At 33.8% G+C, this 15,243-nt stretch overlaps 1 protein-coding gene across 5 annotated transcripts in view; it reads right to left on the bottom strand.

Annotated features, from left to right (window-relative positions):
- The window catches only part of LOC123682495 (microtubule-associated protein futsch-like), an 87,974-nt gene that overhangs the window by 27,007 nt on the left and 45,724 nt on the right, over window positions 1-15,243 (bottom strand). For all 5 annotated transcript variants that reach the window (XM_045621133.1, XM_045621134.1, XM_045621135.1 and 2 more), the window contains 6 exons: window positions 13,875-14,715; window positions 11,614-11,825; window positions 11,452-11,560; window positions 10,774-10,887; window positions 10,196-10,327; window positions 8,287-8,471 (listed from right to left, as the gene is read on the bottom strand). In XM_045621133.1, the coding sequence (XP_045477089.1) occupies window positions 8,287-8,471; window positions 10,196-10,327; window positions 10,774-10,887; window positions 11,452-11,560; window positions 11,614-11,825; window positions 13,875-14,715 (1,593 nt within the window). The remainder of the gene's footprint in view (window positions 1-8,286; window positions 8,472-10,195; window positions 10,328-10,773; window positions 10,888-11,451; window positions 11,561-11,613; window positions 11,826-13,874; window positions 14,716-15,243) is intronic.

Here is a 15,243-nt window from a genome sequence, read left to right on the forward strand (position 1 = left end):
TTTGTGGCTTCTCCGCATAGACCAATGACTTTACATAGTCTCACAGAAAGTAGTCTAGCGGTGTTAAATCACAAGATCTTGGAGGCCAATTCGCAGGTCCAAAACGTGAAATTAGGCGGTCACCAAACGTGTCTTTCAATAAATCGATTGTGGCACTAGCTGTGTGACATGTTGCGCCGTCTTGTTGGAACCACAGCTCCTGGACATAATGGTTGTTCAATTCAGGAATGAAAAAGTAAGTAATCATGGCTCTATACCGATCACCATTGACTGTAACGTTCGGGCCATCATCGTTTTTGAAGAAGTTTTGATTCCACCAGCCCATAAAGCGCACCAAACAGTCAGTTTTTCTGGATGTAACGGTGTTTCGACATACAATTGAGGATTAGCTTCACTCCAAATGAGGCAGTTTTGTTTGTTGACGTAGCTAATCAACCAGAAGTGCGCTTCATCGCTAAACAAAATAAAATGGACGTAGTGCGCGATACGTATTCTGCACAGAACCATTATTTTCGAAATGAAATTGCACTATTTGCAAGCGTTGTTCAGGCGTGGGTCTATTCATGATGAATTGCCAAACCAAACTGAAAATAAATCACTTGACAGCTGTTAAATCGTTTGCCATCTTGAATAGTGATGCCAACTTAAAGTTATATACCTCGAAAAAAAACACCCGTTATAAAGGCTCAATTTCACGATGATAGTATTATCACGATAGTGTTATAGTGATAGTAACTATCGCAGCCACTGTCACCATGTAAACTACTCGATAGTTACTACAGTGATAGTACGATGGTACTATCGCGACAGTTACTATCACCATTGGTGAAAATAAGCCTTTAAGGCAGTCATACTCAACCTTTTTTTACCTTGGGCCGCATAATTGCTACTGTTCATTCTTGCGGGCCGCAGTAATTTAACTACTTGTAAAACTAGCTTTAGCCCGCGAGGTTTTTGTTCATCGCGCATAAGCAAAACCCTTTTTTTTAAGTCGGTTACAAAGTAGCCTTAGTCCTTTCCTAAGCTCTATCAGTTCCTGTCTGTGTACCAAATTTTATCAAAATCGATTGTTTATGCGTTAAATCGTAGCAGACAGGCAGATAACGTTTTTTCGCATTTGTAGTATTATTAGGGAAGTGCGAAAATAAAAATATACAGGGTGTTAGGGAAACGCTCCCGAAAACGAAAACAGGGGATACTATTGACGATTTTAAGAAAATTGGACAAATTTTTTTTATCGTAATTTTTTATTTTGGTAGGCACCATGATCTCTGAACTTTTTTATCAGCATAATTCACGCAATAATGCTAATAAAAGGTTTTAAAAATGATGGTACTGGCCAGAAAAATATTACACTATAATATGACAATTCAACTATATAATTAGCTAAAAAAATACACCCAAGAATCCATAGAAACGAAAACAACAAGAGCAAAAACGTGAAATAAGGCATTCTCGCTAAGAAGATTAAGTATAGGTAGTATAAAGTGTATATTATTGAATATCATAGTATGTATAAAGAATCCATTGTTCATACTATGGTAATAGCGAGGGTAATAGTGTTCTGTGTGTACGCAATAAGGGAGAAAACAAAGGTAAATGAGTAAATATTGATATCGTTACTTTTGCTTAATTTCGAAACCTTATTTGTGATACTACTGTGAAAATTGTAATACTGGACTATGCCGTGGCTCGGGCCGCATAAAAAGGGCAAAGGTATACATGAGAAGTGAACACAAGGTTACTACCGTGATTTCGATTATAGCAATAATTAGTTATGTTTCACGGTGTTACAAAATTGACGGTGAGAAAGAGGAAGAACAATTGTACGAAGATAGCTCGAGACGCTGAGGATTCTGATGGTCAGGGTCTGTTTATTGATTGAACTCAAATAACAATTGGAGAGGAAATGGATCAAGAATATTTTATGTATCATACCATTGTTGTCGCTTAGTTTATCTAGTAGAGTTCTGATGGAACGATATTATAAAGGGTTTTTAAATAAGAGGTTTTATTTTGATAAGTTCGACATTTGACAAGTGAATACTACGCCATTACTATAAACGAATTATAATACATGCTTCAACAACGCATTGAAATTGTTAAAATCATCTACTGAAATGGTGAAAATTTTTCAGTCATAGTTTCCAAAATTAAAGCATTTTTGGATCTTCTCGGCTGGAGGAAAAGTTTGAGCTGTAAAGACTCGAAACCGTGTTCATCGCTCGAGAATAACTGAGAATGTTGCTGCTGTAGCCTATATACTGTTGACGAAAACCCAGATATGTCTATTCCTCGTCGATCTTATAAACAACGAAATGATCGCAATTTAGCAACAAAATTTTTCTGGCCGTGTTTTTTCTCGATGAGGTAATCACAATTGACCACCGAGATTTTGTGATACAAGACCTTTAGACTTTTTTTTTTGGGCCATGTGAAAGATAAGGTCTACGCTAGTCCTGTATAGTTGATTCAAGACCTCAAAGATGGAATTCGTGAAGTTATCGAGGACACAGTCGCAAATTTGCGAGTTGGTCAGTTTATTGAATTTGCTTAAAATATACTCGTTTTTTTGTTCAATATAAAAATGAAACTATTTATTGGAAAACCCTCTGCAAACTATTCAAACAAAATTTCAACCCAAGTTAGAACTATTCCTGCAATGATTATTGAAGCATCAATGAGAATTTCGATATCTTATAATGGTGTTATCAATATTTTTTATATTAAACTCTAAATTGATAAACAAAGAATGAAAACGAATGAAAGTCTATTCTGATTCCATAATACCGGATCGTCCATTCTGAAAACACTAGCAAATCCCCAAAAACAAAAATAATACATGCAATTTTCGAAGATTTATGAGATAACACTTTGAAAGATCTATACATAGTTGTATATAGATGTCCCGAAAGTAAACTGCCCCACGTTCAACATGAATTCAGAATCTCAAAATTACTCAAATATAGGCCAAAAAACTTCGTTTTGGATTTGCAGCGTGTTGAAGGTAAGTTCAAAACCACAATCAAGTTCAGAAAATTCTCTCGAAATTTTGTCCATTACTTCTGATGCACGATTCTGAATTATGTGTTATGGTAAGCGATGCCGCATTAACTACCTCTATCAAAGTTTCTCTGTCATTCATTTGTTTGTTACTTCATTTCTTTTTTCTACATTCATGCAAAAAGCAAAACTTTATTGAACTATATTTAGTGGAAAAAGAAGTTCTTTATTGCACTAGTGCAAAAAAGTTTTTATTGCACTCATCTGTCATTCTACTTCAACGTGCTTTCATCATGACAAACATAAACGTTCAAACCCACTACACAGGCAAGCAAACTCAGTGTTGCAAAACAAATATTTCAGTTTGAAGGAAATAACGATGTACAGTTACCAAGTACTAGTACGTTTACAGCAGTAACAAATCAAGAAGTGGATTTAAAAAGTACTTCACTACGAAATATTCATATTGAAAATGTTCCCCCGGGCACCTCTTAAATGTTGCCGGCCTTCCTAGAATTTGACATACTAAGGCTCGAATAATTACAAGATCATCAAGAATTTCACCTTCATTACATTTTGTGAAAACCCTTATTAATGAACTGCAAAAAAAATTACGTCCGAAAATGGCGGAAGTGTCTGGGATCCACATTTTCAGTATTTTGAGTATCTAAAAGTTCCCCCCCCCCCAAAAGTGGGGCCTGGATCCGCGCCTGTTTGCATAGCGACCATTCTTAGTTTTGAAGAGGATAAAAAATACACAATGTCATCCATGACAGATGAATCAGATGAGTAATTCAATGATTATCAAGTAAGTACATACTTCCATGTACATAATCAGAAATTATCAAATAATTGTATTTTGATGATAAAATGATATATAACATTCGCTTAAAAGTATTAGCTTGAAGGGACATTTTTCAGCGGTCATTTCCCGAACAGATCATTCTATCATTTCGATGACAGTTTTTATTCTGTGGTGCCATCCCTCCGTGAATACGTTAACTCTCGAATGGAACCAACTAGAAATTTGAAATTTTCAGGAAAGATTTTGAATATTGCGATTGATATTGTCAAAACCAATTAAGTGTTCCGTAAATATGCCCATTTGCCTTTTTGATTCACTGATAATTTAAAAATTGTGAATTCGATAGCGATCAAATTTTGCATTTAGATGGAATATTAGAACTTTCTCATTTTAGCTTTATAGAAAGTCACTCATATTTTAGCATTTTCTCTCTAAGATAAATGTATTTAGTGGGATGAAATTGATTGATTTCAAGTGTTCTGGTTATAAGTTTCCCTAAAATCTCCTTGAGAAAATGTTAGGTCAATTTACCTATCGATATTCAAGTAAACATGTTGTAATGTACACTCGATGCTCCTAAATTCGACAAAACAAATCGACAAAACCGTTCAAAATGATGAGTTGCTTAAGAGAGCACTAAGTAACTACACCTGGCGAAATGACAAGAACCATGTATACTATACATCAATTTCTGGCAAACACTTGCGATATACTTCATTCAATGAAAGCTTCTGCAATAATACGAAATATATCTTTAAGTTCAAGGCTATAATAATTGCGAATAAATCATCACATGAAGATGTCTTCATCTGCTGGAGATAACTTTGGATCGCAACTTTGATATTTTAATTTACGTTTGGATTTATTGTTAGATATTTTGGCATCTGTGAAATGGAAAATCCGTTTGGCTATCTGATTTCCAAGGTTCGAAGGTTATTCCAAAAATATAAGAACAATTTGAAAAAAAAATGGTTGAGACAGTCAGTAACTATTTGGTGGAGTTACATCTTAATGGACATATTGTAATTCTTTCGAGAATTATTCGAAATGGAAAACTTGTAGGTGGATATATACAAAATATCTTGTTTGAAAAATTGATATCATTGATAATTTTTGATTCGAATTAAAGTAGTATTTGAGTTCTTGTTTATTTATCACAATTTAGATTTGTTCAATACGAACATTAAATAGCTGGAATCTTATAGAGACTGTTTGTTGACAAGACTAGTTCTCTACATTGGACCATGGCAGTAGTATTTCTAATCATGGGTTTTCAAAATGTACAGGGTGATTCACTTATCTTGGTAACCCGATATTTTAGAAAACGGCCGAATATTTTTTTATTCAGTAAACAGCATTTTGTACAATTTATTGTTTATTTATTGTTGACTTTATATGCGTGTAAAAGTCAGCTAAAAAATAGAGAAGCCAGGCGTGCGTACCATTTCATTGAGTCATTCGAAATATGATTTAATTCTAATTTATTAATTTGAATATAGTATTAGAAATATAGCTTCCTTGATTTCAAGAAAGAAATCATATCTATGTCTTCGAATCGAGACATTATGTCACACTACAGCAACAAGAAAATAGAATTGAATTAACATAAAACACGCTTAAAAAATAATGATATATGCCGTTTACAGAATGAAAAAATATTCCACCGCTTTTCAAAAAATTGGGGTTACCAAAATGAGTGAAACACAATTTACGTTTCGAAAACACCATGATTAGAAATACTATTCTCATAATCCATGGTCGAGAACTAGTCTTGTCAACGAATCTAAATTGTGATAAATAAACAAGAACTGAAATTCTACTTTTCAATCAAATTGAATTGGAAATTATTAATTTTCAGGGAAAGCATATCATAATATTACAAAAGTTCGTTTTATGTTATAACTCAGAACTAACTGAGCTGAAGCATTCAAACATAAACACTAGAAAACTATTCGGGGGAATAATGCATAACTTAATCTACTGCATGCTATGAAAAACTTGAACATACGAAGTCCTACCTGAAAACTTTCAGTTATTCCATGAAATTCTGGTTTGACGTGAGAAAGGCCAAAACTTCAATTTTCACGGATATAAGGAGCTAACTATCTGAACGGGGTATTCAAATGAACTGAAAGCGCAACTTTCAACCGAGTGTTTCAGAGTACATCTATCTAAATCTTGACGTCAGCACGTCCAAATTTAGTTCTTTGCAACAAAAAGTAGCAGATGATGGGAGAAATAGCTTTTTATGTTGTAAAGTTAGTAAATCACCGAGCTGATATTTTCTATTTATCTAGACGTCTACAAGCAATTGGATTTTTCGGAGAATTATATTATACTAGAAACGTTATTTTCGAGTTATAAATTTTCTGATGCGAAAATTTGACTCTGGAATGAATGCGTTACTTCGTTAAATCCATTATTAACTTCGGCTGGAAAGTTGTCTGTTAGTTTATTGTTTCCAATAATAGACGTGATCCTAAATTTGCATTTTATGGTTTACACAATTGAAAAATCTATCAGTTTATCTTCAGGTTGGTAATAGGTGTTGTATATTTCTTATCCCCTTCAAAACTAAGAATGAAAGCACTGCAGAGCACTGCTAATGAGACTGACAAAAAGTCACAGAGCGATATTGCTATATACAGGTATGAATCTTTTTTATAATTGATGAAACGATATCAGTCAAACCGAAACCACGCATACGGTTGCAGCATCATACTCATTTCATAAAATTTTACATGACCAATTCACACATTTGGGACACGATAACTTTACGAATTCTATCTTTAAGAACTCGAATCGATTGTGATGAATTGGCATAAACTTTATCTTTCACGTGGCCTCAAATAACGAAAGTCTGAAGGTGTTAAATCACAAGATTTCGGTGGCCAATTGCGATCGCTTTTTCGAGAAATAACACGGCCAGGCAACTTTTTTTTACAAGATTGCAATTGTTTCGTTGCTTGTGTGGTACGTAGAGCCGTCTTGTTGAACATGAACGTTGTCCATATAAATATCTTTCGATTCCGGCCATGAAAATCATTCATCATAGTGCAGTAGTGCAATCCATTCACTGTAACAGTTGTACCAGCCTCATTTTAGAATGAGTAAGGTTCAATCATACCCAGTGTTTCTTTCAGAAAAATTTCCGGGGTGGCAGTGCCCCCAGGAGCTGTGCAGGTGTCCCTCCAGAGAAGAATTGAGGATAGATTCAGTCAAGACGTTCTAATTCACGAACAAAAAAATCGCATGTTGAGAATTGAAAGTGCTGAATGAGAAAGCAATTTCTTCAAGCTAATATTTTTTCAAAACGTTAGGATACTTTGCTCCCCTGGCACTATAAATTGCCCCCTTGGGTTTTTCTGAAAGGAACACTGATCACACCACTACTGGTCTAGAAACTACACCAAACATTGTCACTTTGAGGAGATGATTTTTCTATGAAAATCTTTATCATTTAAGATGCATTTCAAGGAACCAATGAGCGAATTTACGACGTTGCTGAAGATCGACCGGCTTGAGTTCGTGTGTCAACTGAAGTTTAAAAGTCCTAAGACTTAAGCTTTTTTGCAAAACGACCTAATGTCGTGTAATTTCCAAGATAGATGAAGAATCGACAAACCTGCGTTTTCGTCCATAATACGTATTATAGAGGCACTATTCTCAGTTCTTATTGAGCGAGGCACAAGGTTTCGGTTTTCACATTATCAACTTGTCACAACAGCGGAAATTTTTCCACCAAATTCTAAGCTGCTTTATGACGACCTAAAAGTGATAGTTTTGCGAACTGCAAAATTCGCACCATTTTTGCAGTTAATATGTATATAGTGTCGTCCCGATTAACATGTTTCTATAAACGGCATATAAATGACATTCCAAAAAACGAATTAATATTCCAAAAAACAAATTGTGTGCTGCTGATCCATTTAGAACAATTTGCTACATTTTTTGGTTACTAGTTTTGAGGCCGTCAAGGAGAAACAAATGAGTATTCAACAATAAATTTATCGTGAACATTCAAAAAATAATAATAATTATAATTGTTCGTTCTTGAAATAATGAGAACATCACAAGCGATTCTGAAAATGTAGTTTTTGCCTTTTTTAAAGTGGCAAATATACCAAAAATGAAGATTTCAAATAGGTGGTTTCGATATTTCATGATTCATTGATTTCATGAAGCAATGATGATATCGAAGAATCAAAATGAAGATTATCCTACCGAAAAGCTCAAGGCATTCCCAATGGAATAAAAGAAACTGCGTAAAAAAGTACCTGAATTCTCGTTAGTATTTTCTAGTGTTTTTACCGACTTGCTCAGTGCAAGTTGCACTGAGAATGGACTTCTTTAATTGGCAGAGTCCTCAATGTAATGCAGAAAATATCTTCCATTTTGATAATAAATGACGAGTTGTTTCATTCTGATTTTTTTCATATAACCTAGAAATTCCTTTTATTATCTGAAAACCCACTCACCATTGTAACAATAGTTACTCTGCTTGTGCTCTTAGCTGCAGTCGTGAATGAAGTGGCTTTTGTGGATGAAGTACCCGTCCTTGAAACCTGTCCTTCTATGCCAGATAAAATCACTTGAGTTCCTAAATATTTGTTCAAGAGATCCTTGGCCTCAATGTCCTCTGATGTATCACCATATTCTATATCTAAAAAAAGTTCAATTTCATGGAAATTTGGAATAATTAATGGAAATAGAATAATTATCGACAACAAGCCTGGTTTACTTTGGTATAATTAGTATTTCAGTTCGGTGGTAGAGTGGTTATTATTCCCTTACTAGAATAATGTTGTAGGGAATCTACAGTCCGAGAACGGAAGAATTCGGTGTATAAACTTGGAATGATCGAAGCCACACCCCTAAGGGATCTGTAGAAAGGCTTTGCTAACGGTCGAATGGAAAACGGCCTGAATACCCATAAAACTCGGCATTTCAGGGCTAATAATTTAACTAACCAACAAATCAGAGATGAACTGAAAATTGAAACTATTGAAGAAATAGTCAATAAGCATAGAAAGAAGACAATAGAGACGTTGAAAGAGCACGATAATAAGGAATTAAGAAAGATAATACAAATTAAAGTAAGAACGACCGATAAGAGGAAATACGTCTTTCAAAGAACTAGATAGAAGAAAAAAGTGACAAGAAGTAGGGAGGAAAGCCTCCTGACCAGACAAAAGCAGAAAATAGGTGAAAGGAAAGTAGAGGCGAAGGTAATATAAATTCCGGACCTTATACAAAAAGAAGATCTGAGCTAATAATTCAATTGAGTTCACACCAATCTACTAGAAACTACATCTACAACATATGTTCGACACTTGCACCAACAACGAGAAGAGATAAGATTTTCACATATGTTCCCGAGACCGGCGAAAAGTACCTGCAACGACCCAAGTGGCCAGCGACCCTAAAAACGATTAGACATATTATCATCTTCAAACTCTTTTAGTTGGTTGAAATAAATTGAATACGTGTTTTTATCCCGTTCTTGTATTTCCCTAAATTTTTCTTGGCCGTGAACTACTTGATAGTCAATGTATAAGAACCACAACCCACAATGTAAACAGGTTGTACTAGTGACAGTAGAATACTTCAGATAATGCAGGAGAAATGAAGTCTGGAATAGAACACTCAACGATCTAACCCCCACTTACACAATCTTACTCCACTCTTACCGGTTTATTTCTTGCCTATACTAATGTAAAATAACACAAGTTTGGTTTCAGCAGAGGATAGCGTGTCTTTTCAGCTGTTTTTGTGCTTCGGCCATTTTTCTTAATCCAAGCCCTTGCCCAAATTCTTTTTGTTAATCAGTTTCTTCCTCTATATCTTCGTTAACTTCATTTAATTAAATATCTGCAGGTTGCACTAAACATTTTTTAACTACAGCTAAAAAATTTTGCCCAACTATCTTTTCAAATTACTAGCAACCGTGAATACAGGGATACTGTTTTTCTATCAAAATGAGCATAGTAGAGTATTACAGAAAAAAATTATGCTAGTGAGCGCTAGTACTAATTATACCCAGGCTCATATAAGTGAAAATAAACTCAACGTAACACAAAGAGCAATGAAATGCGTTATGCTCAACATATCGTTGAGATACAAAAAAGAGGTAAAAAAGGCGAAGATGAGCTGGCCACATAGCTAGACGGGACATCAGCAGATGGAGACTAAAAACATTACAATGGAGACCTCATGAAAACAAGAGAAGTAGAGGACGGCCACAAAGAAAATGGGTGGACGATATCCGAGAGATGGCAAGTAGCAGTCACGAGATAGGGAAACCAAAATGTGGAAGATAATGGAGGAGGCTTTCATTAAGGAAGGAATGGTGGATAGCTAAGGAAGAACAATCCAGGCTTTACTCACCTTCTGTTTGCATTCTTGAGATTGCATCGTGTACTCCGGTCACTTTGGATTTATTTCTGAGGAACGTACCACCGGAAACCGTTTTCGAGTTTGACGATTTCGTTGATACCGATTGTTCTATCCTTTCTTCAGCTGAAACAATTCCAGATCGTAAAGAGTTGAAAGCTGCAGAATTCAGTGAGTGAATTCGCAAAGAGTCAATTATTTCGGATTATACCTATTTCCTTCAATATGCAGAGACTGATAAAGATTGTGATTCTATATTGAAATTGGTGGTTTGTTTCACAGAGAAATTCTTCATAATTGTAAGCAAACTGTCAATCATGATAGTGAAATAAGTTCTCATGATTGTTGACTGGCTATAGGGTGGATTAATAATTAATTTATAAAAATAACTACATTATTTTGAAATTGACAAATCACTATTAGGTATTATTGCGTACATCCTTTTACATCCTCAAAGGAGTTTTGAATATACATATTATAGTAATGAATAATGGTAAAAAAATAAATAATTTGTTTGATGATAATTTCTACAGAAATAGCAATAAATGAAATTGAACTGATTTGCAACTTACCTGAAATTTCACTATAACCGTCGTCTTGTGCTGATTCGTTTTTGAAACTGGAGCTTCGCAAAATCAGTCCTGCCTTTGGGTAGGATGATTGCCGCTCATTTTTCGATACTTCTACTGTAAATTCAAATTTTCTTAATTTATAGTTTTTTTTCGGGGAAAAAAATTCATGAGGAATTTTAGAGAAGCAAAAATGAAAACATATTTAAGGATCCACATAAATCTAATTTGTGAACCCTAAAGTTTATTACTAAATAAGTTTGTCATTATAAATGATACGTTGCAAATTTAAGTTACCTATCCAATTCCTATTTATGAAAAAAAATGTTGAATAATACGTCTAATAGATTTACCTTTTTCCAAATGGAAATATTTATTGTTAGATTTGATTCTTTTCACAATTCACTGACATTTATTCTAATATGTATAGGTATGACTACTGTTAATTGTTTTCTTATTGAAATTCAGTTGAGTATCACAGTGGTCCCTTGAAGAAATTTTAACTTATTGTTGAAATAGTAAATAGGCTTTAAAAAGGTAGACAAGATATAACTCCCTATAAATAGTGATTCTCAACACACTTTTCTTTGCGAATCTATGATATGAAGTTCCAGATTAGTATTGTGTATTAGATGGTTTCGAAAAACATCAATGGATTAAATTCATAACAACATAACTCACCAGCATTTTCGACAAACTTTTGGGTCAATGCCTTAACGGAATTTTTTCTTGTTATCGTCGATGTTTTTGTGCTATTTTTTCGTTTTTGAGTTTGTGAATCACAGGTTTCCTGGAAAATGTAGTTTTTTGTAAATATGAATGAACACACATTTCAAAACTTACTTTTTTAGTACTGGTTAGTTGACTGAGTGAAGGAGAATCATCATATCCATATTTTTGTGTTGTTGTAATACTAAGAATCTCTCCATTTTGTGTTGAGTTTTCATCCACTCCAAGGTCTCTCGGATCAGAAGAGTATTCCGTGTAACTTATTTCACCAACTGGTTCCTTTCCTGTTTCTGAGTAGTACTGGCTCGTCATAACAGTTCCGTGAACTAAAAAATATAAATGAGTTTTTCAAAATACTTTGTAGTACAAAATCAGGTGGTCAGGTATCGATTAAGCCATATAAAATGATGTTTTCAAAAAGGCGTTTTGAGCACTTGATTGAGGAAATATTTCGTCAAATATCTGTAATTTTCTGATTTTGAACCGAGAGTAGTCTTGAATGATTGGGTTCCTTTCTCTGTTGGAGAATGATATCAAATCCATTCTGTCCATCTGTGTACTCGATAACTCTCGAATGGAATACCTTGGACACATGAAATTTTCGAAATAGGTTTACGATCCCAATATCTCAGTAAATTTTATTGATGGTTTAGGAGTTATACCAATATGAAATTATGTTTCCTAAATAATTGAAAAACTGCCCATATTATCGAATTGGAATTCAAAAAGCAAGTTGCAAAATAGTGAAGTTAATGTTTCATGAATATTTCGTTAGGATCGAATAATTGAGAGATTAAAAAAAAATTTGAATAGATCCATGAGATTTTGCTGAAATTTTGAGTGTTTATCGAAGAATTCAGTCAACCAGAAATAATATAGTTCTTTTTGATTGATAACCCTCATTTGCAGGGAAGGTCGAAAAAATTACAATTTAAGATACCAATAAGAGGTTTTATTTGGGATAGCCCGCTATATGGGCAGCTGCCACCATTGAAGCTGTCATCTTTTAACATTTGGCGAGTAAAAACTACGCTATCACTAAAAATGGAAAGATACACGCTTCAACAACGCAATGAAATTGTTAATTTAGACTACAAAAATGGTGAAAGATTTGACGTCACTGTTCGCAAAACTAAAGCACTTTTAAATTGTCATGTTTCACTTTCTCGGTCGGCAATAGAGGAACTGGTAGAAAAATTTGAGCTGTTGACGAAAACCCAGAGAATTAAAATTAGGAGATATTGAACGACGTTCATCTCCAACAAGAAATCGCTATGTGCCATAAGCAACAAGACAATGGCAAGATTCCTGTCCGTGTTATTTCTCAAAGAGAAGATCACATCAATTAGCACTTTTGATTTTTTTTGGGACTACGTGAAAGATAAGGTCTATTTCAAAGCTCCACAATCGATTCAGGATCTTTAAAATGAAATTCATGAAGTTATCGAGCACGTACAGCAAATTTGCGAATCAGTCTTGGAGAATTTCATGAAAAGGATATGGTGCTGAAACTGTAGGTGTGGCCGACATTTTGCTGATAATTTTCCATAGTTAATAACATACCATCTTCTTTACAATGAAATAAACACCCATTGATTTCTCTCAAAATATAGTTTTTTTTTTATCGAAATGAAACCACTTATTCAGGAACCCTTTACAAGAAGTTTTGTGGGCTGTGAAGTTCATGATATTTATTTTAAAACTAAATTTGTTTAAAATTTTATAGACAATATTCAATAAATAGAGGAAAAAATCGAACGTTCCAAGTTTGTTTTTATAATGTTTATACGCTTTTTCTTTTCAAGAAAATTGTTGCGAAAAAGTGTTATACATATAACATTGAGTTAAGAGTATCTAAGTAATTCTATATTTTCATAGCATGTCACTTGTATTTCAATTGAGTAACTGAAGCTATTCAGCTACTACGGTTTGAATATTCTTGCAAAATTTTGTGCAAAATATGAATTTGAACAAACTTAGAAGCTCCTTACTAAAAGATGTTTTAAAAAATGTTACAAAGTAACTTTTATATGGCCCTACCGATGAATTGAAAGTGAAAATACTTCTTCTTGCTGCATGATGAAATGGTAGGTAGTTTCTCATTTGCTGTGGGTGTTTTTGGAATTTTCAACAATATAAAATAAAATTCGAATAAACGAAGAAACTCTACAATAGTAAATTTTAAAAGATTTATTTCTATTATGGAATGTGATTATCAAAAAAACAAGACAAGTGCTGAAGCATTGATTGAAAAGAACAGTGGAGAGTCCTTCCAAAATTTGTATGTAGGTGAATATGTTAGCCATCAATGGTCATTGTTATGTGTGAAGTTGTTTGGAAATCGTTACTATCAATGTTGAACTTGGGTTCTTTACCTTTAGTGCTTCCATTCTGAGCTCTCAATGCTCTTAGTCCAAATAGTGGTGCACCATTTTCGTCGGTTGGACCTATTCCATAACTTGATTGTATCAAATCTGTTGACTCAGAATTCTGGGAACTTGAAGACCTTATGTTTTGTTTCTTAGTCGTGCTGCTACTAGAAGATTTTTTCACGACCTCATTAGTACTAGTTTTTTTCAAATTCCTTTGAGTAATCCATTCTGGTTGAGTTGTTGATGTCGGTGTTTTGGTCTTTGGTTCTGTCTTTTTCAAACTGGATTTGAATATGTTTGTCGACGTAGTCTTCGAGGATAGTGTTGGTTCTTCAGGTTGTTCTTTTCCTTTATTTCTGTATGTTGATTGTTGCAAAGAAGTTCTTTCTTCAAAAACATTCTTCCCGGAGACTGACTTCGTCGACAATTTCCTTTCAGGAGATGATCGCTCAGGAGTTGCTCTTTCAGGAGTTCTTCTATTCGGTATTTTTTTGTCTTTTTTCTCAGGAGATTGACTCCTCCTCGATTCTTTATTTTCAGATATGATAGTTGAACTGACAGATTCCTTCCTAGTAGATTCGACCCTATATTCTGAAATTTCATGTTTGTTTCTTTCTGTGGTCTGATTTTCTCGAATATTTCTTGTTGAAGTTGTCCTTATATTCCTATCAATGTTACTGTTTTCCTCAGTTTCTCTTATTTTCTGAGATTGATCTGTTGTTTTGGTTTTGTTTTTGATATTTTGTATAGTGATTTCAAGTTTGTTCTCAGATATAAGTTTTTTCACAAGTCGAATCTGACTCCTGATTTTTCTTCGTAATTCGTAGGTTGTGAACTTCAATAGCTAAAAAAAATATGATTGAATTTTCGACTAGTTTGAAAATATACGAAAATGAAACTGATATAGGTATTGAAAATAGATAAAAGGGAAGAATTTGAAAGATGTTAAAGGATCTTTCTATTATATCTAGTTGAAGAAAATTTCGATAGGAGGAATCATAATCATCAATTTAGTCACTCACTGGGTATGAGATAATAATTTTACCAATTTGATTAATGGAAAATTCATTTATTTTTATTCATTCATTTAAAAGTTGATTTAAAGAACAGTCTTGTATTACATCACTAAATCGCTTTTATCAATTATATTTTACGTAATCCAAAAACTAATAATGAATTTAGTGAACACTAGTGTAACTTCACGCTTCATTGTGTCCGAATTGTCAGAGATTGTTCAAAATGAATAGTTTCATTCCTAATATATTCAACACATGTTCGATGGGAAATATTATTTCCACAAAAATTTACCGCAGAAAATCTTTGAAATAGCAACTATAGCATGCTCGAAAAATAATGTTAGTTATAAATAAGT

The sequence above is a fragment of the Harmonia axyridis genome, chromosome 6, assembly GCF_914767665.1.
Source record: "Harmonia axyridis chromosome 6, icHarAxyr1.1, whole genome shotgun sequence".
NCBI lineage: Eukaryota > Metazoa > Arthropoda > Insecta > Coleoptera > Coccinellidae > Harmonia > Harmonia axyridis.